Source organism: Aphelocoma coerulescens, chromosome 6 (assembly GCF_041296385.1).
Source record: "Aphelocoma coerulescens isolate FSJ_1873_10779 chromosome 6, UR_Acoe_1.0, whole genome shotgun sequence".
NCBI lineage: Eukaryota > Metazoa > Chordata > Aves > Passeriformes > Corvidae > Aphelocoma > Aphelocoma coerulescens.
This window is the reverse complement of record NC_091020.1, coordinates 10,831,656-10,858,841: the sequence shown is the minus strand read 5'-3', so window position 1 is coordinate 10,858,841 and position 27,186 is coordinate 10,831,656. Positions and strand designations below refer to the sequence as shown.

General features: G+C 37.8%; 1 protein-coding gene across 5 annotated transcripts in view; it reads left to right on the top strand.

The window, feature by feature from the left end:
* NRG3 (neuregulin 3) overlaps positions 1-27,186 on the top strand; it is a 667,244-nt gene that overhangs the window by 434,928 nt on the left and 205,130 nt on the right. For all 5 annotated transcript variants that reach the window (XR_011151686.1, XM_069019207.1, XM_069019208.1 and 2 more), the window contains one exon: positions 15,912-16,041. Coding sequence is in view for 4 of the 5 variants with exons in the window: in XM_069019207.1 (XP_068875308.1) it covers positions 15,912-16,041 (130 nt within the window). In the remaining variant the exon portion in view is untranslated. The remainder of the gene's footprint in view (positions 1-15,911; positions 16,042-27,186) is intronic.

Below are 27,186 nucleotides of genomic sequence, written 5' to 3'. Positions count from 1 at the left end.
TTGGGACATCCTAAATATTAGCACTATTCAGATATTAATCTAAGTAGCCATGGCAGATCTGTGGGCTTTTCTGATACCATCTGAGACTTTATCCAGCCACAGTGGATGTCTGAAAGTCCTGATTTGCTTCCACACTGGCTTGTGGTGATTCTGTAAGTTTTTCTTTTCTAACAGTTCAGGTGGTGGTATTGATCTCGGTACTCAAAAGCCACTTCCTTCTGATTTGAACTTTGATGTACCCCTAAAACATGCCGAGGTTTTCAGCAATATCCATACCTCATGTGTGCTCAGAGATAAGTCTGCCAGCCTTATGATTAAGTGTGTGGCAGAGCGTGCTGCTGCCTTTGTTTGATGTTGAACTCCAGCAGCTCATCTGCAGTGACAAGATGTGCAGAACTGATGTGCTCTGTGCCTTGCTTTGCTATCAAGTTGCCACCTCAAACAAACTCTCCATGCAGTGTATGCACAAGTGGGAAGTTGGATAATAAAGACTCAAGATGTTCATTCTGTCTTTGAAGTCCTTGTCATCTAGTGGGAAGAGAATTAGCTAGCAGAAAGTATCATCTTGCGTGTTTGACATTAGTAAGGCAGTAGCATAAGAAAATACATAAATCTTCTGAATAACCATAAAGCATACTCAACTGGAGAAAATAGCAAGAAAATAGAGTAGCTGGCAAATGGGGAGATACAAGCTGCCAAAAGGGATGTGAAACATTAATTCCATCATCTCAGGACTGTTTGGTTTTTTTTTAATTATATTTATTTTTAGAGCCACCAGATGCCAACCTTATTGCTTATGCAAATTAGATAGTCTGAAAATTGTTCTAGCTTGTTCTAGATCACTCCAACCTCCAGTTGCCCCACAGAGGCTGTTGCAGCAAAAATGAGATCAGCTTTAAGGAAAGAAATTCTGACTCTCTCCTTCCTCTAGATGTGGGTGTATGTCTTTCTTTTACATGCCAGTGCCTGTTCAAGGGGGCTGGCATGGGATCTGTTTAAATAACCTTTTCATTTATGAAGCTTTTCCCTGTGCAAAAGATGGCTAGTTCAGCCTAACCACAACTGAAGCCAAAGATTTCCACTTTCTCTGCATGGTGGAGAACTGATTGTGTGCTTTCTCCTGCCCCCAAGTTTTCCATGCTTTTGCTCAGGTTTTAATTAGGTCCAAACCATCACACATTTTCCACTGCTTCTTAGAGCAGTCAGTCTAAATTTACTGTTGGCAAAAACAAATTGAAAACTGAAACGATGTAAAAATAACTCTTTTCAAGGAAAAAAAAAAAATCCCAGTTTCAAAACCTTGTAATTTCAATCTGAATGGGTACTTCCAAACCGGGCTTAGATGTTTGGTTAGATTTTTAAGGACTTTCCCCTTTTTAAGAAGTGATGTCAGTAACCTTGGTTCAATATTGGTCTGTTTGGAGAAGAAGCAGTGGTATGCTTATACCCCAGTTTAAAGCAGATTAAGTAAAAGTTTCAATTGATTTGTGAAATGCATGGATAAAATATGTAAAAAAAATTGGATTATTAACTACACACCTGCTGTTTATGAGCTTAACATACCCCACTGTTTAATGAGTGATATTTCTTCAACCTTGAGTTCATCCAAGTTATGTCCCAGCTATGTAAAATGTAGGCTTGCATAGAGCCATTAAGGTTTTTTTTTGTAATGCTCAATGTTTCTTTCATGAAGGGACCCTTAGCTGTTTGTGTGAGCAGGTTTTTGCTGGGTTTTCTTGACATCCTGAATTTCCACCATTTTTGTTTGTTAGTTGTCTTTTTCACTTTCCTTCTCCTGCCTCGTATTTTTTGACCCTTTTACAACCTGCTAGCTTATATAATTTATATTTGGAGAAGTTATGTTTTAGCACCTGACTGATTTATCATTCCTTTCTTTTATCATTCAGGCTCTCATGTCACACCCTTTCCTGGTATCCTTGGTCAGAACTTGCACCACTAATGCAATCTTTGCTCTGGGAAGATTTGCTTAGGAGAACAGTAGGATAGGTCGTAAAGGAAATTATTAGGAATGGCTAAGAAGCAAATATATCTTGATGAGAGTGGACAGTTGTGTGCGGGCTCTCTCAGTTAAGCACTGAACTTGAGCCTGGATACACTGGGTGAACTGTTTGTGTCAAGAACCACTGTTTGAATCCACTTTACCCATTATTTGAAACCTTGCATATTTAAGTGTATGTGTACATATTTGTGAGACCTGGGCAACATTACATGAGAATAATGTAAAAAGCAACATGACTGAAGAAACAAAGTCAAAAGTTAACCAGCCTCTGGAAGAGGAGGGAACAAAATACTGTGAAGAGTATTTCTGTCTGTACTTCTTTGCACAAGCCTGAAATGGGATGCTGTTAGAAAAATTGATTAGTGATAGGGTTAATCTTCTGTGAACTTCCAACAATGATTACTGAAGCATTTTGAAACTAGCTTATCTGATTTATCAGCTGATTTTTTTTTTCCTTGGTCTTTTCCACCCTTCCAAGAGTAGCAGTTGTGCTTTCCAGAGGATATTACTAGGATTTTTGCTGCTGCTGCCAAAGATCTTCTGGCACAAAATAGCTGTCTGAGTCAGCTTTGTAACATGACAAATTCAGAGGCAGCTGCAGCAGTGATAAGTTTGCTGCCTAGTGGGCAGCTTCTGAGTAGACAATAAATCTCCTACTAGTTATAAAATGTCATTAAAAATGGCCTAACACAATAATGATGGTGAAATACAGTGCTTATTATTCTGGTTAGCAGGTTGAAGGATGTATAAGTGGTATAAGTTAGAACAGTTATCCCGTTGTTGTATATATCAGCTTTAAAAATTAGAAGCCATCAAAAGAAGATAATGTAGTTTTCCTGTTCTCTTTTCTCACCCAGTTGTTAATTGCTCATTAACTGTATTCTCATATTTCAGTGATCACATCTGTTGCCTGTATATATGTTTTTCTACAATGGGGTGGCACTAGAGCAGTGTATATGATGCATTTTCCAGTGGAGAGATTTTATAATGGAATTAGGCTACCATTGGAGGTGCTCAGTGTTGCATTTCCAGAACTGGACTTTTGTGGTTGTTGTTTTGTAGTTCTATTAGGATTATTAATGCTGCAGTTTGTGAGTTAAACTACTGGTTTAATTGCCTTTTTCTTTCCTGTACTGGTATCTTCAGTCAACCAGAGCCTGCAGTCCTACTTTTTAAGTCTAATTATGTTCCATTTCTCTGCCCCAGCCTACATTTAATTTGCACAGAAGTGGAAATGAAGTTGTCAGTGACATCTCACAATGACTCTCCTCCCCCTTACTTGAGCTATATCAGATGCCAACACTGCTGATTTGTTGAATCTCAAGCTGTTTTGTTTAGCAGCTCAAAGCTGACTGCTTTGAGACCATCTAACTGGTACAGTGAGACACAAAGTGCTTGTGAAATTGCCCAAATTTCTCATGGGTAAAGGTAGGAGATATTTCAGTTTCAATTATATACTTAATCTGAGTAATGAAACAAGGATGCAACTTCAGTATGTGAAATTTCATGTTCTCTGCTAGCTAACACTGATAACCTAGGTTAACATGGATTTGATTCAGGAGTGTAGGGAAGCTAAGGAATAATTCTGTTTTCTATTTCAAGGCTAGTTTTGTTGCAAGATGAATGCTACAATTGTGCTTAGTCTGTATTATCTAAACCAATTAATTGCGGAGTAGAGAGGACTGAAGGGTGAGAATGCATCTTAATGCTTCTCAGAGGAAGAAGAAAGGCTGCTACAGATGTTTCATTCTTCTCCTTTCCTAACACAAAATCGGGGAAAGTAGTGAATATCATAAAGTGTTGCTACGGTGCAGATTTGTTGATGCTATTTTAACATCGTCTTTATCCTTTTTGACATTCAAGTAGTGGTGGCTTTGTTCTGTCATGCTGTTTTTGTTGTAACTTGAAGTGTGAGCAAAGATTGAGGTTTGTGTAGCACTGGAATTTACACTGCTAGAAGCCCACCCTGCAGACCTTGTATTTAGTGAGTTTTTGCAGCACTGGAGGGGAAAACTGACCATTGAATTTATTTGTCCCTCAGTTGCACTGCTTGCTCGGGTACATAAAATTAGAGGGTTGGTAGGTTTTTCTACGTACTTTTTTCTGTTTGATGGTTGGTTTGGTTTTTTTTGTAAGCTCTAATTAAAAAGAATACATGATAATTTTCCTAAAAAAAAATTTAAAGCTGGGAAGGCAAAGGATAAGACCTACAAAATCTGTTTAGTCATTAACGAATAAAAAATTAACCTGAGTGGTTTGGGGAGCTTTAAAATCCTAGTTAGTCCTAGTTCTCAGGGACATATTTTTTCTTCATGATCTTCAGTAGAGTTAAGTATTTACTGGAATGTTTTTAATCATAGCTTTCACAATTATTTTATTGAATGATGCAGTGTAAAGCCTGATTCAGTTATGTAAAACCAAAAAGCCATAACTCACACCAAAACAGGCGGATTCTACAGAAAAAGGCAGAGTATGTTTACTGCATAGCACTCTGCTTGCCTGCAGTAATGCTTCAGTCGCTCAAAAACAATTAAGGATGAATGATACAATGGCCAGAAGTACCCATAACCCCAAAAACTCTGGCAGCTGGAATTACTGGTGAGACGCACCTCAGGCTGCCACTGTCTCAGCCCACAGGTGCCTGGCAGTGAAAGATAAGTTCTGTGGTAACCAGATGGTAACCAGAACTCGGCAGCAGTCAGTGCTGCTTTTGCCTTGATGTGTGTGTGCAATGCTGTAGGCTCTGTGTATGCAACAAGGAGGGAATTATCAGAAAAGGAGTACATGGTGGGGTGTTAGATTTCTTTATAAGTCACTGAATAAATGCAGATGCTAAGGCTTGAGTGGCTTGTGTGCTTCTTGTGCTCAGGTCTCATGAGGAGTTAGCAGAGCTTGAAAGATGTAGAGAAGAGGGACAATAGCTTATTTATTAGTTCGTTGCCACCATTAAAAGACTGAATTATGTGTACTCTCTTGATGGTTGTGGGAGGATATAGCTGCTGTAGAGATTCTTAAAGTGGTAGGCAAATAGGTTAGACTTCCTTTGGGTGGCTAGCTTTGGTGTTAATTAAGTTTCTGATGCTTCATAATCATCTCAGTAGCATTATCAAAAAGAGCTGTGTGCATGTTTCCCTTACCTGCCAGTCAGCTGTGCTCTAAACCACCTCCAGCATAGGAAGAAAATATATATTAACTTTTAATTTAGCCTTAAAATTAATGAATTAAACGCACTGCAGTGGGAAATGCAGATTTTAACTAGTAATTGCATCTCCTGAAACTCGATAATCAAGCACTTAGTTGGTAACATATGAGGACCCTATGATGCTTTGCTCAGGGTGAGTAGGGTGACAGGTTATAAAATTAGAACTGTAGAGCACATTGGATGTAGGAGCATTTATGTGCTTCCAGATACAACTTTACAGTGTTTTGGCTTGTGGAAACTGAAGTGAAAAACAGGAGCCCCAGCAGAATATTGCCTGTAATGGCAATGTTCCCAAGAGAAATTTCAGAGTGCATTATACTCTGTCTTCATGAAAGCATCTTTCCTTATAGTTCCAAACTCTGTGTATTTTCTTCCTTTTGCTCTTTTGTTTACTGTTAGCAAGAATTTGTATTCTGGTTTATTGCACTAAGGCTGTGGGTTCTTTAATAATAAACAGCTAGCCAAGAAGTTTCAACTTTTTAAACTTATTTTGTACCAACATTACGGTCTCAGTTGCAGGGAATTCAGCAGAAAATCTGTTTCACTTAATAGGCAATAACTTAGATTTGTATCATGGACGTTGAACTCATAAATTTGTGTTAAATTGAAGATCGGGGAGATGCAACTAAATATGACTTGAATGTGAGTCAAAGGCCAAGGATTCATGAAATAGAAAAAATCATGTTTATATTATTTGTGAAATATTTCAGAATATTTGTAGAGATGTTAGGAGATAGATTAGATCAGATCAGATCTCTGGTCAAACTCAGCCCTAACTTGGGTTTTGTTGACTGCAGTCTGATTTCTGAAGCTGTAGTAGCCCACTGAGAACCTCATTATCTGGCTCTTCCTTACCACAGTTCACTGACCCTTGGCTGTGCTGAAGCAGTGTGTGTGTAAATTAAAAAGCTATGTGTGATTTACCTAATTACTGGCATTGGAAAACGCTGGCCAGTAAAGCTGAGCAGTTTGTTGTTGTGTGCTGGTAGGAAAGACAAGATGGTTTGCAGTGTGTGAACTTCTGACAGTGCCATGTCAAAAACAGATGGAAAATTATTCTCCTTACCTGAGAAGGAGAACAAGAGGAATCTCGTGAGGTAATCTATACACAAGGACAGAGCAGTGCAGGATGAGGGATCTGTTGCAAAGATACTTTACTTTCTCATGCCCATCCCCTTTCTGTTCTGGAAGATTGATTTAAAAGAAATAAAGTGAGGAAATGAGATTTTAAAAATAAGGCATAATTTCGAATATATGGGTTTCTTTATGGAAGGAAATGTGGAGAGTAATGTTAATGTTTCTTAGCCTGACTTTGCATGTCCACACAACAAGGATGTCAGAATTATAAATGAAGTAATGAATAAATTTTAGATTGCGTGCCTTGGAAATATGCACAAGCTTAGAGTTAAAATAGCTTTTCTTATTTCCCTTTTTCTATTCAATGTATTGTTTGACCTATTTCAATTCCTGGGAGAAAGAGCATCACTGCCAGTCAAACAACCTACTCATAGCTTCCTGATAATTAGTATTTTTACATTAAAACGTTGAGTGTTTCCCCACATAACTAGAATAGTTCTTTTATTCCAGTAGATACCTCTCTCTAAGCCTACAGTATCTTGAGGGGTGACTATAATAAGTGATTTATTAAATGTTGAAAACACAATGCTGGGTAGTTCCTGTACAAATGTAAGGAAATGGTAAATGATCCAGGAAAACTTATAAACCTTAGAGCATAGATCAGGCCCAGGCAGCTCAGCCTTGTCAGCACTGTTATTCACCAGTGTCCCTGCCCTCTGGAGCCACAGGCCTGTGTTTTCCCTTTGTTACTGCTTACTATAAAAATGTATAAATCACACAAAACTCTTTCCAGTTTCCAGAAGAACTTTCCTATAACACAGCATGTAAAGATGTGCAAATACAGATTGTTACAGATATGTGATTGACAAAGTGTTGCTGCTCTGTGAGGACACTCACCAGCTACCATTAGTGATGAGGCTTTCTGTATCAATTCTAGCATTTCTTTCTTTAGCAAGAGCTGGGCAAGCTGAAGCCCCTGTGTGTTCTAAACAGAAATATTTGCCTTCAAGATCTCACATTTCTATTTTTCCCTTACTCTCCTCTGGTCCGTGCCTCTGAACTCCCACCCCCACACAATGTTTCACAGGCAGAGGGAGAAAGAAGACAGCTGTGAACTAAGAAAGAAAAATATTTGGAGGACTGTTAATTGGGTCTTTCACTACATATAACAATAATTGTAACACCACTTTTAAACTCATGTTGTAGCAATGCTGAATTATTCAGGTCATTTAATTTTTTGTATTTTCTTCTTCTTGATTTGATTCACTAGATTTCATGTAAGGTGGATTTTTTTAATTTCAGAGTGCTGGTGATTGCAGACATCACAGATGTGTGCTACATTTGCTTTCTTCTAGCATCCTTTAACCTACACAGAATTGTTCTGTTTTGGGGTGTCCCCCCTTCCAAGTTTTGCTTTCACCTCTTGAAGTCTATATTTTTTTACTATTTTTTAAATTATTGACTACTTTGCTTTTATGCTGCAAAGTCACTTAATTTAGCAGTATTTCAGTTTCTCCACCTATTGGAGATTATTTACCAGAGCTATTTTCACACCCCCAAAAGGGTGTCCCTTTTTGGTGCAGTGGTGCCATCCAGTCTCAAGGGCTTTTGGTGTCTCCAGAGATGTTGCTGGGATGGGAGGGACTGCAGGGGTCAAAGAATAGAGAAACTCCAGTGGAGCCACTTCTGGCACAATCTCTAGTATGCTGCTTTTTCACGGATTTCCTCTATTAGTTTCTTTTAGATCAATTAGTAAGTCCTACTGAAGGATAACTGAATACATGTCTGATTGACAAAAGCACTCTGCACCCAGAGAGGCCATCAGAACTGTCATAACTCAATTTCAGAGTAATTCTTCACTTTGAATGCTAAAACCTTTTAGAGTCTTAGTCACTCCTGTTTCTTTGGCTCTTAAGACACCGAACTTCTGAAAGACTCTGGCCTTTTGTGTCTCACAGGGCTCTCTCCTGAATCATTTCCCATTTGTTCAGCTTTCACTGGTTTCAGTGGAGCAGCACAGGAGAATGCAGCCTCTGATGTGCAAATTGCCCATACAGAGATGAATTTCAGTGGTGTTTAGGGCTCAGTATTTAAGTTCTGACAGATGTGATCAGATATTACATTTCAAAGTGATACTGGCATTATTTCCTTTTCCGCTTTTGAGTTTGTTGTGAGAAAGCATTAGGTGGGCATATTTTTGTAATTCTTCTTAGAAGTAATGCTTGGTTAGTTTGATTTTTTTTGTTTCTGAAATCATGAAAGTAAAGGGATAATTTTATATTTCAGAGTTTTTTGCATCAAGTAAATAACCCATGATATTTGCTAATAATGCACTAATAACTTGAAAATCCTTCCATATGTTTTTCAAGATATGTATTTATACTTGTGTATTGTGATTTCAAACTGCTGAAACATTTAGAAAATATGAACAACAAGGTCACGCTTAAAGAATTAATTTAGGAGTTGCTGACAAGGGAACGTGTGTGATTTTTGGAGAGATGACTGTCTGTAATTTCTTCTTCTGGAGTTTGAGCTGTGTTTTCTCTACAGTTGTGCATGTGCTACTGTGCTCTGATGAGATGGGAGAAAAGCAGTCTGTTTGAGGATGTGGTGGTTTGTACCGGCAGAGAAATGTTTCACTGGAATGTGCTGGTTAAGGTAACATCACATGAGCTTAGGTAATCCTCAGAATGAAATGCAAAGACATTGGGGCTGTCTCTGGTAACAATTCCAGCTCCGCCTCAGTCTGACTGGGAAGCCAACTGGTGTAAATGACATTGTTTTGATGTGTTGGCTGCGTTGACAATTTGTTGCTAAATTATACCGATTTGTTCATTTGAACCTGAAGGGTGATAGAAAAGCTCCAACGAGTCCCATATCTGCAGCACAACTTTGTTTTATATCATGATGCCAGCAAAGCTTCTAAAGTGTTATTAGATTAAATAAAATTTTCTCTGGCACAAAAATGGCTAAGGGGTAGCTCCTTGAATAATCAGCATCCAGAACTCCATTTCTTGTTTATACAAAACTGCCTCTCTAAATGCAAAAAAATACTTTTCCTATTTATAATTAAGCTTTTAGTTTTAATAATATATAAATATATGCAAAAGAGTTCAAGTAAGTTCAGAACAAGAAGCCTGTTATTATTATAAAAAATATGAAGTTTTTTTTTTTAGTCATTTATTACTAGAATTTCAAAATTTAATTATTCCAGCAGGCCCGTGGCTAATGCCAGCTATTGTTCAGGTAGCACTGACAAAGCAAGATCAGTGCTGTCTTTTAAAAATGGCTAAGTCTGGAATGTTTTCTTTCAAATATCAACAACTTAAGAAAGAGTTACTATCAGCTAAGGCTAAATCATAGCAAACACTAAATATTTGTGTTTTCCCTTCCTTCTCCTTTAATGAGTATCTTGCTAAGACTTGGTATCTTCTTCCCCTGCCCACCTCTTGTTTGCCAGGAGCGGGGAAAGGGAGGGACTCTCTCACTTCTGAGAATGAAGTGTTCATTTCCACTCAGGGTAGATCCTGGTGGGTAGAGGGTGTCACCTCGTTGTTTTTCCTTGTCCTGGGCTTGGCGAACATTTCACACGTAAATCGCCCTCTCTTTGTATGCTTTTGTTATCAGGATTGTTGTTGCTACTGTTCCCTTTCTTTTCTCGTTGCTGTTTCCAGTGAATTGTTCTTATCTGGACCTGTGATCCTTGCCTTTTGTGCTTCTAACTGGAGAGAGAATAGGGAAGCACTAAACTGGGGAATACCATTCCTAAACCATGACACTTCTAAAGACAGGAATAAAAACTTTAGATTCTATGGGTTTTAAGGTTCAGTAAGTGAATAAAAAGTATCACATATAAACTGTTTTGTGTGCAACTTTCAATTTTTGGGCAAGATTCTTTCTAGTTAGGGCTACGACACATAATTCTGAGATATCAAGAGAGAAACACTAAATGACACTATAGGAACTTCAGGGAACCCTGGTTATACTGAACCATTGTAAATATTTTGCCATTGACTTCACTGAACACAAAATTTAACTCCCTATGTGCTACCTCTATTAATTGACCTTTTTTGTTGCCTTCTTCACAGAATGAAGTAATGATACAAGAATATATTGTAAAAAATGTTGGGGTTTTTTTGAGAAGGTATTTTTTTTGATAACTGGAGTTGTATTGTCAGAGGAAATTCAGTTGCTTATATCTGGCTTATTTTTTGCAGTGCATGTAGAAATGGGATCAGGGATTTAAAATAAGCATCTTGCTTTTTTGGTGCCTCAGTAAGTAATGGTTCTCTGGGAAATGATCAGTTGTTCATGGATAAAAAGGTAAAGGAAAAGCCAGTTTGCATGTTGATACTGAATCTGTAAAGCTGCTATTGCCCAGTGGTAGTCAAAATATGCTGCATTTTTAAAAAGCCTTTCATTGTGCGAGCTCTGGCGTTGAAATGAACTGTCCTAATATTCTTGGTGGTGATGCACCAAGCTTTGCTGTACCTGTGTCAATGACTGTGTAGCTGCAGAGTTTGGGTGCCTGTCCGCTAGGGAGGTCACAAAAGTTCTACAAGGCCTTTCCCCATCTCTTGTTCTCCTGGGTCATTTTTCTCTCTACAGCAGATAATGTTGTCTGCCTGGAAAAAATGTTTACAGTGAGGGCCATGCAGTGTGGGTATAATTTAAAGCTAACACATGAAACTTGATTTGTTCGACGTGTAACCAGTAAAATCTGCTTCTGAAGCTGGAATGCTGCAGGACAGATGTGATAGATGGGAATGGCTGCTGCTGCAATCTGTGCAGAAGCAGCTGCCATGAATGCTGCTGTTTCCCAGGATATTTTAAATCTTGCTTTCTTTCTTTTCCTGCATTTTCCCTTGGCAGTTACAGGTTTATCAGTATCAGGGCATAGTATTGGAAACACTGAGAGTGGTAGCCTTGAAGGGGCAAATAGCATTTCTAGTAACCACATCATGCCTTGAAGATCACTCAAAAATTAGCTATGAAGAGCCATCCTGTACTGGCATAAATACGATGAATTTTATTAATGAGACAAGAATGCAAATTCACTAACACTTTTTTTGACTGTTTTAGACCTAAACAAAATAAAATAATATCTGTAAACTTCCTACTGATTTTTTCAACAGTCCCAAAGGCTGCATTTTTTTAAAAACCAACTCTATGCTCATAAATAAAAGGTCTTGAAGCCTTCCTTTGAAATGTGAATGGAATTCTGATTCATTTGATTAAATAGTAACTGAGGATTGGCAATGAGAGATCCATTTCTGAAGTATGGGGATCATGCATAAACCTTTGCTGACATAGTATGGCAAGAAAAATAAGAACAAGAGTGCCTGGATTCCAACTTAGATGGAAAGATTCCAGCAGAAATCAATATCCCCTGCTCCTTTTTCATGAAACACCTGAACACATGGCAATTAAAAAAAATACCTTAAGGAATACACATTGAATTTAGGGGCATCTGAATGCTTAACAGAAATTCCCTGTTGTTACCTGTAAACATTTGGGACTGTTACCACATTCAAAGACTAAAAATAAATTAAGAAGCAGTGCTATTCCATTTTTTTGAGTGCCTAGGTTTTATTAATTCTTTCAAAAATCATAAAAAAGTCAAACATCACAATACAATGGTGTTTATTTACCAGGCTTCTGAAGCTATGAAGGACAATTCCACCATGGAAAAGTCAATTCAGTATTTGGTTAGGAGTAAAATAAAACAAGAGACAATAGGATTTATTATTTATTAGAAAAAGAATCAGGAAAACTCTATAGTCTCTACAGTGTTTTCTGTTGTTTTGTACTTTCTGTAGTTATGTTTAGAACAAGTTTTTAGGTTTTGTTTTTATCAATATTTAATGATGCTGTAGCAGAGCTTGTTCTATCATGAATGCAACATAAAATAACAGTGGGATTTTAACTTTTATGAAACTCACTTACAGGATATGTGAGTTATCTCCAGGAGAAAGTACCCAGCAGCTCTAGGGATCTCTGGGATATCAGTTAGTGACACAGCTTCAGGATGTTGCTGAATGACCTTTTGAGCTCAGATACCTGATTTCTGCAGCCCAGAGATCTGTGCACAGGTTAGCTGTACACAGTGTCTGTATGCATCAATCTGCTTAGACTGGCACAAGTATTTCCAAACCAGAAAAGGCCCTCATTGAAAAGTGACTTTTAATGACACTATGTATTAAAAAAAAAAAAAAAAGAAACCAATCCTTGAGTACTTTTCAACATTAGGAGTGCGGTCCGAGGCTGCCATAAGGAGCTGCCAGCATCATTGTTACCTACAACTGTCGTACTTAATTTGAAAGGTGAGGGACAGGACCCAAAACACAAAAGAAAAGCTTGAGATTGTGTCCAAGTGGAAAAAATGAACTATTGCAACTTACTCTTATTTATAAATTGAACACAAGGGTTGATTAATATTAAACAGAGAAATAATTAAAATAAAGCAGAACAAAACTTCTAAAGGATATATTTAAACTAAAACTTTAAAATGCTGACCTTGACAAGGTATTCTTGATTTAATTATGGTAGAAGAGGAGTATCCTGCACTTCAAAAGCTGTGCTCTGAGAATTCATTGCTTCAATGCCTCAGCCACGCTTTGTGATGGTGCCAATCTCCCTCGGTTTGCTCTCGTCCTTTGGGAACACCTCAGATTCCTTTGGTGTGTGTTGCTGCTGCCTTAAGGGTATTTGCACATACTGTTTCTTCAGAGCAGGCTGACAAATGCAAATGTTCTGTTCGCTAAAGCTGGATCAAGCTGCGTTTCTGCTCATCAAACAGTTTTACTTACCTTTTGTAATTATCACAAGTGCTTTCAAATAATGTTACCTTCAGCTTTCCTTATTTTAAAGGGGTAGTGTCTTGGTTTGAAAGACAGGTGTCTGCTAAGGAAGGCAGGAGCCTCCCTTGGAATGGCAGATGCGACCCCCCTTCCCTCCGAGTTATTATAATTTTGAAATCAAGGGGCTTTTAGGCAAAGATGTGGGAAATAGGAATAACAGTTCTTTACTATTATATAACTGTATGTGTATAACCAGTCAAACAAACAACGATAACTGTGGCAGTAGCAGCAAACAATCCCAAACCCAGTCCCGGCCTTCTCGGCTGCCGGGCCCTTTCCCCTCGGGTGCAGTTCTGCTCGCAGCCGGCAGGGGCGCTGGCGGCTCCCGGTGAGCAGGGCAGGTGCGATGGTTCCCCCGCGGCTGCAGGGGGCGCTCCGGAGCGAGCTCGGGGAGCACGCGGCACCGGCGCCCTGGGATCCCGGGAAGGGATGGGACAAAGGCTTCACAAACCCCTGGGCAGCCGATCCCGGTGTCCCGTCGGACCCTCAGGAGCAGCAGGCTGGAGCGGCAGGGAGGAGCACAAATCCCGGGTGGCAGACGAGGTGTATCCAAACATGGAACCCCCGGAGGTCTGGGCAGGCAGGGCGGGCAGGGCTACAACCTAGCAAAGGCTCGAAACAACAGTGGGGCAAGGCGGCCACGGCCTGGCTCCCAGCGGGGCAGGGAAGGCGGGCTTGGGATCCCAGGGCTTTTTCAGCAGAAGGGAAAAAAAAGCAGCCAAAGAAAAGCAGCCTCCCTCTCTGTCCAAATGCCGAGACCGACTGCCCACACACCCAGGTGAAACAAAAGAGTAGCCAGATGCGTCCCACCCCATAGCCAGCTCTTTTGTTTTTCTGAAGTACCCAGCCATTTGTCCCCCTAGCAACAAGTATGGGAAAATTCCTTTAACAGAAAAAAAAAACAACCAGGAGAGCTCCTAAAACCCCAAGAGGTAGCAATATAACTGATTACTCAGATATATATTTATTTTTTGCCTGATCAAGTTTTAAATGGTCACTTAAGTTCTCCTGGGTAAAACTGGCCTTAAAAAGTAACTGGGCTACCTTTTTTCTATGTGAGGATATTTTTTTTACATAAAAGCTGATCATTCTTGAAATGTCAACAGTGAGCTGCTAGTTACTGTTTGCATCTATAAACATCTTGTATTGTCTCCAAAATTCAGCTTGATAGATTTCAGTTCAAGGTTTGCTTGCAATCATTAAAAACATAGTTTCTAGCCTGCAAATTTTTTGTAAGTGCTGCTATGGGGGACAATGGCACAGCCTTTTGTTCTGAATCTGTGAAAACATTTGAGGAAAGACTGTTAGAGTTTATTCCCAGGATTTTTTTTGTCTCTGCTAAAAACACTGAACTACAATATTTTCTCTCTGGAGAGGAAAAACAAAAAAGTGTTGCATACAAAGAATAGGGCGTGGATTTTCTTATTATTTTCAAATCTCTTTTATTAATCTTCAGTCATTTAGTCTTCATATAAGGAAAACTTGTAGTGGTGTTTTATTAAAAATATACTGAGAACAAAAAAAAGTTACTTTGAAAGATTTTTGGGATTATCTGAATTTTCTTGCAGAACTGTAGTTACGGGTGTCTTGCAGTTCAGTGTTTTTGTTTTCAACTCTGGTGCTGAAAATTGGTGGATATTTACCTTGTTATGAGCAAAAAGCAAGTTAAAGTGTTTGTGTAACTGAGTTTGCAAGGTTCTATGTCTATTGAACACTGCTTTCTTCCTTTGACAGCAGGGAACTTAACATTTTGTGATAGGCTGTATGGTATACAATGAAATGTTCTCTTACTATTTCAATATATATCAGATCCTGCAAAGTGGTTAGGAATTTAAACCTTTTAAGATTGAATATGAAGATTGAACCATGGCTCTGTGGAAATCATAATCTACTTTGAAAATCACACTTCATTAGACAAAAACCTTGTCTTAGTGAAGAAAATTAAAATATGTGTCAGTCAGGCATCTTCCTCTGAAAATTTCACTTTATTGTTGATTAATCCAACTGGATTGGAAAGGTTAAAGAGATTTATTAGAAGACAGGAATGATAGCTCACCCTGACATACTGTCAGCCTATTCCAAATCTAATTATCTAACTAAATATTCCAAAGGTGCAGCCAACAGTTCTTCCTGTAACCAAGACTTTAACTGTGTTTTGGGGGACCCATAGACACCTACAGATGATATATGTGAAATGACACAATTTCTGGTACATTGCTTGTGTTTAAGTTTTAGGCTGGTTTTTGTGACTGGTGAATCAAATTAGTATTGACATTGGCTATTTGGCTTTTTTTTTCTCTCTTTTATTGTTGCAGGGTTTATTCGGGTTTTTTGGGTTGATACTATATTATCTACTTTTGCTTGGTTTTTTTATGGGAAATTTTCCCATCTTATTTTAAACCATTTTTGGAGTGTTGATATGAAAATACTGTTCTTGTTAAAGGATACAAAGTAGGTTTCTTTTCATTTTAGAAGGGAAATTTTGGAAATTGGAAGTAGTTGAGATTATACCACAACTTTGCTGCAGGCTAGTTTGTTTTTCTGCAGGTATTTCTTGCAAACCTTTTAAGAAACCTGATTGCAAATAATACTGCGGTCACACAGAGGTTTGCATGCCCTGTGCTTTGCATTTCTTTCAGTCTGTGTTTGATGTTACTGAGACCAGTATGATCACGTTTATTTAACATGTGCTGTAAGAATATCCAATATTTATCCTTACAGCATTTCTTCCCTTTCCTTGTTTCCTCCACAGACACCACAACGTATTCCACGGAGCGATCTGAGCACTTTAAGCCATGCAAAGACAAGGACCTTGCATATTGTCTCAATGAAGGGGAATGCTTTGTGATAGAAACCTTAACGGGATCCCACAAACACTGCCGGTAAGTCATTTGCCAAGAAATTCCAAAAAAGTCCTCTGTCTGAGGCAGGAAGGGAAGGCATTAGGGAAGAAAAAATAAGCATTCAGGAGTAGAATGTTGGAAAGCAATGGAATTTTTTCTCCAATCCGACTGCATCCCTCACAGCTGGTGAGTTTCTTACTAGTCTGTGATAATAACAGATAGAAATATGAAAATACAAGAAGCAACATTTTGATCTTTTCATAGGTAAGAAAAATCTTCAATATTCTATTTTCTAATTATACAAACATGTGAGGATTAATGTTTCATTTTGTTGGGGTTTTTTCATATAAAAGTCCTATATTCCCCTACACACCAGAAGCATTCCTTTATTTTGGGTACTCCATGCAGAGTATTTGACGATAGCTGTATGTACTGTTAATTGAGATAGGAAGGGCTAGTCGGTTTAGGAATTAGGGTTTCTTAAGTTTAATTACTGAAACATAAAATGGACTGTAATACCCATCTGAACCTGTTATATAGCTGTTGTACCTTTTTATACTCCTGAACTTCTGCTATTATGCGAGGCCATCTGGAATGTATTGAAAAGATTATCAGAAAAGAAAACCAGATTACTCATTATTACTATTATTATTATTATTATTAAGCTTTAGTGGTAGTAAAAATGAGCAATATGCAGAAGGAATACTGCAATATCTTCCTAAAGATGAGAATTTTAACACTCACATGCACCAGACCCCCAATTATTTAAGCAATCTTTTAAGCAGCAGTACAGGTTTTCATTTTGGACTACTTGTGATCTGATTTTCTCCTAAGATACTGTGTATGGACTACAGAAGGTGTATCTAAGACATTCATATGCCTAAGTTTTAATCTGAACATCTAAATGTATGGATAACTCTAACATAAATAATAAAAAGTGTTGAGGACAGATTTCCTGAAGGATTTGGGACTTGAGCTGCTAAATCCCACTAAAAGTAGAAAAAAAAAAAAAAGTCACAAAATCACATGTGCCTGGCTTGAAAATGGAAATTTATTAAAAGATTGATGAAATTCTGCTTATCATCAGAAGAATGTTTCCAAGATTTTCACTGTTTTATACAATACTGGTGATTTTTCCCATTCAGTTGTGCATGGTTCAGTGATCATTCATTTCCTTTCTTTATTTTATGTTTTTGTATGGCATGCTTAAATTAAATATTATGAGTCATTTATTGTGGAAAATTGATGTCTTTTTCTACTTCCATCATTATACTTCACAAGTATTTTTTTTTCTCAAAGCAGATGAGGTTTTCAGTCTTTCTTAGAAATGTCATGAGCTGTTAAGGGAGTTATATCACTCCAATATCTAAGTGTGTTTCATTGTCAGAATATTCAAACTGAACAAAAATTATTCAAAATAGCAGAGAAAAATGGATATATATGAGAATTTTTAATTTGGCTGGTAAATATAGTGGCTAATTTCTTTGAACAGATTGGTTTTGTAAACTATGGATTACATCTAAAAAAATTTGCAGGAGATATCTTCTAAGAGCTGTATTCTTTTTGCTTGTTTGACTTTCAGGATCCTTCCTATTGTCTGCCTTTGCCAAATTCTCATTTATTTCCTGTGATTCTGATAGTGCAGTCTGACTAATGGTTAGAAGCTCTTCCATCCAAGCTTTTCCTTGTTAATTCAACAGGCCAGAATGTTGACTGTGCATTCTTTCCAGCAGAGTGGAATTCTTTCATCACCTTCCTTGTAATTACCATTCCATAGGGAAGCTCCCGTATCTCTGTGAGGCTGTTAGCTCCCGTGTGTATGAGGCTTTTTGTTACTGGTACAAGTTCTGGGCTCTGGCACGTTCTCTGGGAATTAAACATCTGTTTTATGGTGGGTACTTTGAATGGTGCAACATCAAAAGACCTGGCAACAATGTTCATATAGCAAAACAGGACACATTTCAAAATTAAACGTGTGATTAGTTGTAACACTTTGTTTGGTTTTGTAAGGACCTTTGACACTGAAAGCAGCAACCAGTGCAGAATCACTTTTGTACTGATATGTTTGTCAATAATGGAGAGAAACCTTTAAATTTGACCCTTAAGTGCTGTATCTCTACCTTGGTAACAGACTGAATGTGTCTTCGTTAGGATCAGTGCTGTGATGAGTGGGATGCAGGTGTTTTTCTGTCTGTAGCCTATAACAATGCTCAGGAATAACAGCCAGAATGTACACATACAGAAAAATACAATATTGATGTACCTTCCTTGTCCTCTAACTAGTAAAAAAGTAATTTTTTACTGGGGTTATGGAATTCCCATTGCGGTCAAAAAAAAATAATTTGAATACAGAATTATGAAGACTTAAAATGGTACTTTGTTCTTAGAATCAAGCTGCATTGTATATTCTCATTGTGAGAGTGATTTTGCATCTGTTCTGGGAGCAGAGCACCAATTTACTGAAATGGGAATTTGCCATGTGGAACAGCTGCAGATAGAGGACCTTGATGGAGCAAAAAACTTCTATCCCACTTGGTCAGGTTTGAAGGGTATTAGTAGATGACATTCTTGGGGAGTTGTGCAGTTGTTCTTGTTGTGTGTACGTGTCTAAGGATAAATATGCTAGTCATAAAGGAAAAAAAAAGAGATTTGGTAGCAATTAATAAATATTTGAGTTACACCCCTTACCTCTTCTGTATCCTCATGAGCATCCTGGCAATGCCAGCTAGCTTAACTGGCAGCTCAGGCACCTTTCTGAGCTAATAAAATCCATCGTGCTGTTGATGGAAAGTTGACACATGTCCATCTTCTGTCTCCAGCTGTCAGTGCTGACATTGGCACCAGGATGTTGTAGAGCACTGGCTCTGACTCGTTCCTGGTTTGTGGGATTCCTTCCCTGCCTTCTTTGAATCCATAACTGTGGAGAGTGGGACTAAGGTGCACCCTTGGCCAAGGGCAAGGGAGAGGCTGTGTTGCAGGAGACCACTGGGAATGCAGGAAATGAGGAGGTCAAAAGGAGCCCTGATCATGCATCTTTCATTCCTGTTCACTACAGAGGAGGTGTCCTGAAGTCACAGGATTTTTAACTTTTTAAAAAAAATTTAATTTTTTTCTTCTAAATTTAATTCAAATTCTATAATTCAATTTTTATTCAAACTTCTACATTTTACTCACTGTCTCTTGGTGAAAAATTGCCTGGGATGTAAACTGGCAAGAGCTCTCCGGCATGGTTAGGTAACACACACGACACACTGGATGTTTTGTGCTATTTTAAAGCTGTGACTTCAGTGTTTATTTCTGTGAATGGTTTAACATGAGCTTGTTTTAAGGATAGGGTGGGTAGGTCATCAGGAGGGAAACTTCATATTTAGCTTCTCCATATGCTGAAATTTTTTCAATGTTGCCACCTTGAGAATTTAAGCTGAATGGTGAGGGTGCCTTAATGTGTAATTTACACAAAACAGATCAAGTACAAAGTCAACACTGACACATCAGCGTTTAACAGGGTATTATGTAACCCAGGCTTTAAAAAGACCTGTTCAGGTTTTCTTAGTACAATTTTATTTAAAAGACCCCATCTCAAGTCATTCTGGTTTTTGTTAGAGTTTGGCTTGTGGGGTTGTGGTTTTTTGGGCTTTTTTTGTGACTCTTTCTACATTATTTTTTTCCTTTTTAGTCCCTGTGTTTTCTTTAGATAACCCATTTAAAAGTGGAAAACACTGGATGAATAAGTGGCTAAAACTTTTGAGGGGAGAAGAGGATTGTGCTTTTAAATTTCTCCTCTGAAAAAAGCCATTAAGGCTATTGTGTATGCACAGGAAGTGTTGGCATGGGCAATGGACTCGGATGTACTCTTCATAGATTTGAGTATGTTGGAGGAGATATTCCTTTCATCCTGTCTTCCTGTCCTTCATGTCTCCTTCATGAAGCAAGCAACAGAAAGCCTGAATAAGTTTTCTAACAATGGAGAGCAAAAGAATAGACTCACAAATGTACAGTAAACAAAACATCATTTCCAGTTGACCAAACTACAGCAGGTTATACATTGGCATCTGAAATGCGCTACTGTGGTTACAATCCCAGAGCTTTCAGATTTCATTGGACAATCTGGTTTTGATGCATTCATGCTGTTCTGGTGAATTTTGAGCTTGGTGATCTTGCTCATTTTTATGCATAAATTTTCCATTTTTACATTTAGTTGATTAAAAAATTATACCAGCATTTCTCAGCTTTGTTTAAAATCTGTCATGAGACCAGAAGGATTGAATCCCCATTTAATGAAAATCCAGTTTGGATAAATGTTTATATACTGTCAGGTTTTATTGTCAGTCTTCTGCATAATAGTAGCTGTAATCCAGGCATAGCCCTTGCTGTCAGCAAAAGCAGGAGAAAAGGATCAAACAGATGGGACTTTAGAACAGTTCTGAGTGTGGCATATGATACGTGCACTTTACCATAAGTTAAAAATCTAAAAAGCTAAGAATATAATTCCCCTGATTTAGTTACATGGCTTGTTTTCTAGGCTTTGGCAGTCTGACCTAGGTGTTTTAAAATACCAGCTACTCCATTTTGTGCATTCCCCCATCTTGTATTTTGCTGACACTTTTCCAGAACACTTCCAACATGTAAATAAAGCAAGCCCAGGAAGTTATTCACTGTTGAATAGCATTGAATACATAAAAAAATTTCACTGACGTCACAATATTCCAAGAGTAGTTTCATCAAATTAATCCACTGTATTAAGATGACAATGTAACATACAGCTACAAACTTGGAGAAAGAAGGCTGTGCTTGGAATTTAGGATATTTTCCATGTCAAGGGCAATCAGCAGAGCTCCTGTTGTGGAAATTATTGTCTTATGAGCATTGCTTGTAGAACATATCTAGATTATATTTGCATGGTTGCACACACCATTTTCTGGAATGACTCCGCCTTTACTTTCGTGTTTATTTTGGAAAACCTGGAGTGAAGTTGAAATACAAAGGTATCTGTAAGCTGTTGTTAAGCAGCTCTTTAGTAACTTTAATATAGATTGTATTTTTATTCCACCCCCCATGTATTCAGCACTGCTCTCACAGGTTGGGGTTGCTTTCAGCACCATGATTGCTTCTGTAGCTCAAATGGAATGGCTGGTGGGCCTCAAGTATTGTGACTGTGTGATCCTTTTCAAAACTCAACCTGTCAGAAATCAGGAACCTGGAATTCCGGCCAAGAAGTCCATTACAGGGAGTGCACATCCCCAGGGTAGCATCAGCTTGCCCATGTTCATTTACTCAAGGTAGCACTAGTAAACAATAAATTAAAACCTTTATTGCCTTAAGTAATATTAATATAATCTACAATGTGACTGCTTCTCTCTTTTTTTATTGGAAACCATCATGCTTTTCTTGTATAATTTTAGGTATTTTTTTCCTTCCTAAAACAAACAAACAGAAAATCCCCAAACAAACACCAAACCAGAAAACAGTCCCCAAACACAAAGCATTTCTGTGCGTTCTCTTTCAAGCTCCTGCTCCTTGAAATAACGGGAAGATGTTGGATGGCTTTGCTGTCACATACCTGGTTTCTTGTTTTAAACCTTTTCAGATATCAACTGTGAAGAAAAATGGTTTATAAACCTCAAGGTGAAATGTTGTAAAGTCCAAGATACCTGTAAGACTCCGACTTGTTACCTTGGTATTCGTGTTACCTCGGTATCCTAAGTCTTTTCATATTATCCAATCTTACATAATTTTTATCATTTGGTCTGAAATTTTTTGCACTCAACATATAAGCCTTTAGTTCTTTTAATTGGATGCAGTTGATCAGAATAAAAACTAAATTAATTGGTCCCAATACCAAATTTCACCTATATAAAATCAGTACTTTTTCAGTTATCCCCATTCTTTTGCTAACAGTCCTCTGAAATTAAGCTTCTTCAAATCTGATATTATGGTATAAGAATTCAATAAATAACAAACTGTTTTTTAAATGTAAATTGAGTCTTTTAGCATCCTCCCCAGATGCAGTAGTGCAGGAATGTATTATATGATATTCACATGAAACACAAGAACATCTGATTCATGCTTTCATAATTTAACATTCAGAAGATAGAGGCTCTTGAGAAATGTTCTTGTCAAAGTACTTTAATTATTGATTAATTTTGACAGTATCAACACTCCATTTTACAGTGCTTTTTATTTACACATTTTCCCCTAGATTATTGCATGCAGCTTTTCCTGTAACTTCTGTGGTAGAAAATACTTTCAGCTTGCAGAATACGTATGCCAATTTAAGAGTCTTGTGAAATCCAGTTACTTTCAAATATCTGCAAAACTAAGTGTTTTAATGCAGCAGTGTAATAATTTGCATTTCAAATGCCATGACAGGTATTTCCCTTGATGTGTTTACAGAAGTTCACCCTTCGGCACATGCTTGAGTTTTTGGGTACTGTGGTAAACCTGTTTATTATGGTTGTTGCTGTTCACATGGTGTATCATTCCTTCAAGCAGCTCTGAGCACCAGAGGTCACTGGCAAAACATCTATTATCCATTTATCCTTCCAAAACATCTTCTGAAAACAGTTTTGTGTTAGTTTTATTGTTTGGGGGAGGATAAATTAATTTAACAGTAAAAAAAAATACAGAATGAAACAAAGCTTTGTATTTAATGATAGCCTGTATTCACAGTATTTCAGATTTTGTTTGCTTTCTGCTGAGCACCTTAAGCTACATTTTCTAATGCTTTTCCTTTCAAAAAATTAATTTATTACTAACCAGTGTGAGTTCCTGGCTCCATTTCTGTCTTTTGAAGTAATGAAATTTACACACCTGCTTAAGGTTATGGTGAAGATGCATTTTTCCAGTGGGAACAATAAAGTAAAAGTCTAATACTGTCCACATAAAATGCATGCCCAGATAATTAAATTACACTCCAATTTAACAATTCGCCTATGATTCATTCAATTTAAGCAAATACCCATAAAAGCAAAATATAGTTCTTAGTCCATTTTGTCTTGTTTGAAAGCTTATTCAAATTGATATTTTTGAAAGAGCTTGAGGAAAAAGAGGAAATAAAGAAGACATTGTGTAGGTGTGCATCCAAAGTTAATGTTAAAGCTTAAGACAATGTTCTAAACCTGTGTCAGCATGCAATACTGAAAGAACATGGACTTAATTTCTCTTTCCCAGAATACTAAAGACTAATGTAAATCCATTTTCAGTTAAGGTAAAGTATAGGAAAACACAGTTACAGGCTTAGCACATCCTCATGCCAACGTGTTTTTTTTTTTTTTATTTTTTAAAGCCATACATCTGTAGTTCAGAGATAATAGCATCAAATGAAGCATTGTTAATTCTTTCATTTATGTATGTACAGAGTTACTTCCCAGATGTAAGAGATATATATCCTTTTTTAGAACAACCAGTAATGTGAGTGAAACAAAAATATTTCTAGAAGCTTTAAGTAAACTGTCATCTCTTTCTGGAGTTCTGAAAGAGAAAGAGGCCAAATTCAGCTCCCTTTGGATTTGGCAAGATCCCTTCAGCTGGTTGAATCAAGAGTTGGGCTATAACCTTGAATTTCACTGGGGAGAAGTGAGAAATGTAGTTGCCAGCTCAGCAGTTTAAGTGGGATATTAGGAAGCAGCACTGTGGTAGCATTTATTCCCATGTCTCAATATCAGGAATACTTAAAGCTGGTGGAGCTTTTCAGTTTTATCACCACCTTTTCTTGTGCCTACATGTGTTTCTGCAGCCATATCTTGCCACCATAGTTTAGCAAGGCATCCTGGTTTTATAGCACATCGCTGCTTGTAGAGATGAGTCAAATCCATCCTATGCAAAATACAAACTTCTATTAAGAAAGTTGATCTGTAAATAGAATAAACTGCCTCTAAACTGCCTCCTGATTCCTAATTATAAAGGAAAATAAAGTTGTGTGACACACAGAAAGCTGTTACTCAGTACATGGTGTCTGAAACTAAATATAAGATGAGGAGGTATATCCTGAAAATTGGAAAAACACAAATTGATCAAGTCTTCCTACTGCAAAGGAATGTTCTGTCAAGTTATAAGAATTGGGGTTTCTTTTCCCCCCTTATTTTCCAAGACCAAGTGGGAAAAGGTTTGTATGCCTTTCCTAGTACACACAAAGCATTGGTAGAAAAAGAAACCATTCCTTAAAATGTGTGTGTGCAAATACTGATGGCATATATTGCATCTGTCTTGAAGCTAACATATGCAAATACTCTGCCATCAAACTCTGCTTTTAAATTAACTTGGAAATGGGTTAGGTTTGTTGTTGTTCTTACCTCCCTTAGGCAAGAAAGATATGTGAAGTGCATAATGCAGACATCTGAAATCTCTCATTTAAATTCTCATCCCTGCCAGTGTCTTAAGTACACTGAAAGCAATAGCATTTCCAATCTAATCCTATCTGCAGACATTCTCCCAGAAGATCTGCTGGAAAAAAAGCCACTCTAGAAGAAATAAGCTCTGGACAATTGAGCCCTTTAAATAGAAATATATGCCAACTATATAAAAATGCTAAGTATCAGAACTTTAATCCACCAGCACTCTAGATTCATCTCAATGAGAAGAACAAACAAACCCAACCACCTGTTTCCTATATCCTTTACTGCTAAGAAAGCCCTTCCTGCTATCTCAAATAGGAAGAGGGGAAGTGAGGAAAAAATGTGTGGATCCTGTAATGTTATGGAAACTGGGGCATCTGAGATTAGACAGGCAGATAAACTGTTTTGTATGAGTTGTATTGAATAGATATGTATTCTGGTTCTTACCCTGTACCCATTAATGTAGTGTTTAGAAGCAAATGGAGTGTTTGAATTTTAAACATATTCCTTGAAGTTATTCCAGTGCAGAGGGGTGAACTCTTCAGGCAACCTGCCAACAGTATAATAAGGAGCAGATTTAGATAAAGTCTCTTCAGCGATAAGGCCAGAAGCTTATAATGAAACACCTTTTAGGCTGTGTTTGTGCCTCATCAGCCACTTTGTTAGGTAGAAAACTGCAGTTTTCACAAGAATTATGCTGTTGAAGAGCCACTGTCAGAAGCTTAGAGTAATAGCTGCACTCTTACTTGGATTAGCACACAAGTCTGAGGTCAAACTCCAGGAGCTTAAGATAGCTATAATATCCCAATGATATCTTGTTAATTAATTACATTCAAAGGAGATATGACAGGGGAATGCAAAGCCAGAGGTTGTCTCTGGAATTGCTTCTGGAAGGGAAGCATCTGCTGTAAAACTATATAAGTTTATAAATTTTGCATCAGGTGCTGCATATTTCTTAGAAAAGAGCAGTACTTGGGCTTTTGGTGAATGTATACAATCTTTGCAGCGAGCATTTTGTCTGAACCTTTCCTGTCTTATGAGGCCTTATCCTGACTTCATGAGGCAGTTTTGTTTTATTTTTTAAAAGCATCTTACAAAAAAAAAACAAAAACAAAAAAAACACCAGAAAATAATACTTTTTTGTTTGCTAGCTTATATTAAAAGTTTACAGAGGATGGGGGGGAAAAACATTTAGAATGAAATAAAGCCTCAATTTGATCTTAACTGTTCTCAGGAAGATCCCCACAGACAGGCCACATTCCTTCGGCCTCACTTCACACAGAAATATGTGGGTTGTTTCTCCCTGCCCTCCTTTTTTTGGTTTGGTGTTTTTTTTTTTTTTTTTTTTTGTTTTTTGTTTTTTCTTCCTAATTCTAAAAGTAGAAACTAGAATAATAAAGACAATATCTACAGTGACAGGGGCTGAAGCTGATGGGATCACTCTGGCAGACTCTTTGGTGTTTTAGAATGGAACTTTGCATGGGTGCTGCACTTGCGTCCGACTCGCCTTTACTTCTGCCCTTCCTCTTTGTGTCCCTTTCTTTTCATTTCTCTTCTGTCTTTAGGTCCCCTCTAAAGCTGATCAGGTGATAGTGAAGTTCTGACTTTCAGGGTCCACTCCCATCAGCAATTGGAAGGAGGGCAGTGTAAAGTCCACGTAAGATGGCTGTCCTGGCTGGGGCATTCCTAGTGTGGACTGCCTTCTGGAGGAATTTTCCAGTTTGCTGCTTAGATTTCTCACTGTAACTGGAGCTCTCAGTAGAGTTTATGAGGATGACCAAGTCCTAAAAATTGAGGGGTTTTGTTAATCTTATTAGGGAAATACTAGCAAAAGCCTGAAACAGACTTTAACCACCCACTCCCTTTAATAGGAAAAGCTTATTTCAAACATCATCTTGACAAATTCATAAGGAGAAGGTGGGTAGCATACCAGTATAGGGTTTTGGTTGCTGGTTGAGAGGTATGGTTAAGGCAGCAGAATGACTGCGTGCTGATGGTCTTTGAGGACTCCAGAGGAAAAGATGGAGAATGAGAACTTTGATAAGTTAGTATAGAGAGAACATGGGAAAATAAAATCATAATTTGATGGATTGATAAACCAGCAACAATTAAATAAGACTAGCTGTCTAAATATAAAGATTTTTGTACTCAAGCACCATCATAGTCTTAGTGGACTGAGGAAAATTACATGGAAGGGAACGTTCATAATATGTGGTGCTACTTTCATGCTAAATTGCTGCTGTGTCCATGTGACTTGCTATCTCAAAAACAGTGCAGAAAGCATTGGGACTTCATGTTGCTGCATTGTACAGGGTCTACATAATTTTTTTGCCTTATTTAGAACAATGGTCCTTTTGTTTTGTAAAGCATTCAGCATGTTACAAAAGCTATCAGCTCTATGCACTAAATCAGTTCTTGTTAGGGAGCAGCAGCAGAACTTGGTGTTGTAGCTGCTCTGGCAGTGGCTATGGGAGATACTGATCTTGTGTGGTACAGAAAGGCTTTGCCAAAATGGACTCAAAAAGCAGAGCATTGTTTCCATGTTGCAGTATTGGTTCCAATTATACAAGATGTTGACTAAAAGGACTGCAGTAGTTTTGCTTTTCTCTGTTACTTTGGCCATTTTGATCATTCCTTTCGGGAAAGAGATGTTTGTCTCACTGTGGGTATCTGTAGATAAATACTACGGGGTTTATTAATTGTTTTTAGGAGTGGGGCTGAGGGTTTACCTCTGTACATTGGAACTTTAAAATTGTCTTGGAACCAGGAGTCTCTAACTTAGGAAAACAAATTTCTGTCAAAAAACATTCATTTCCTGAAATTCAGGAAGGAAACAGCAGCAACAACTAGA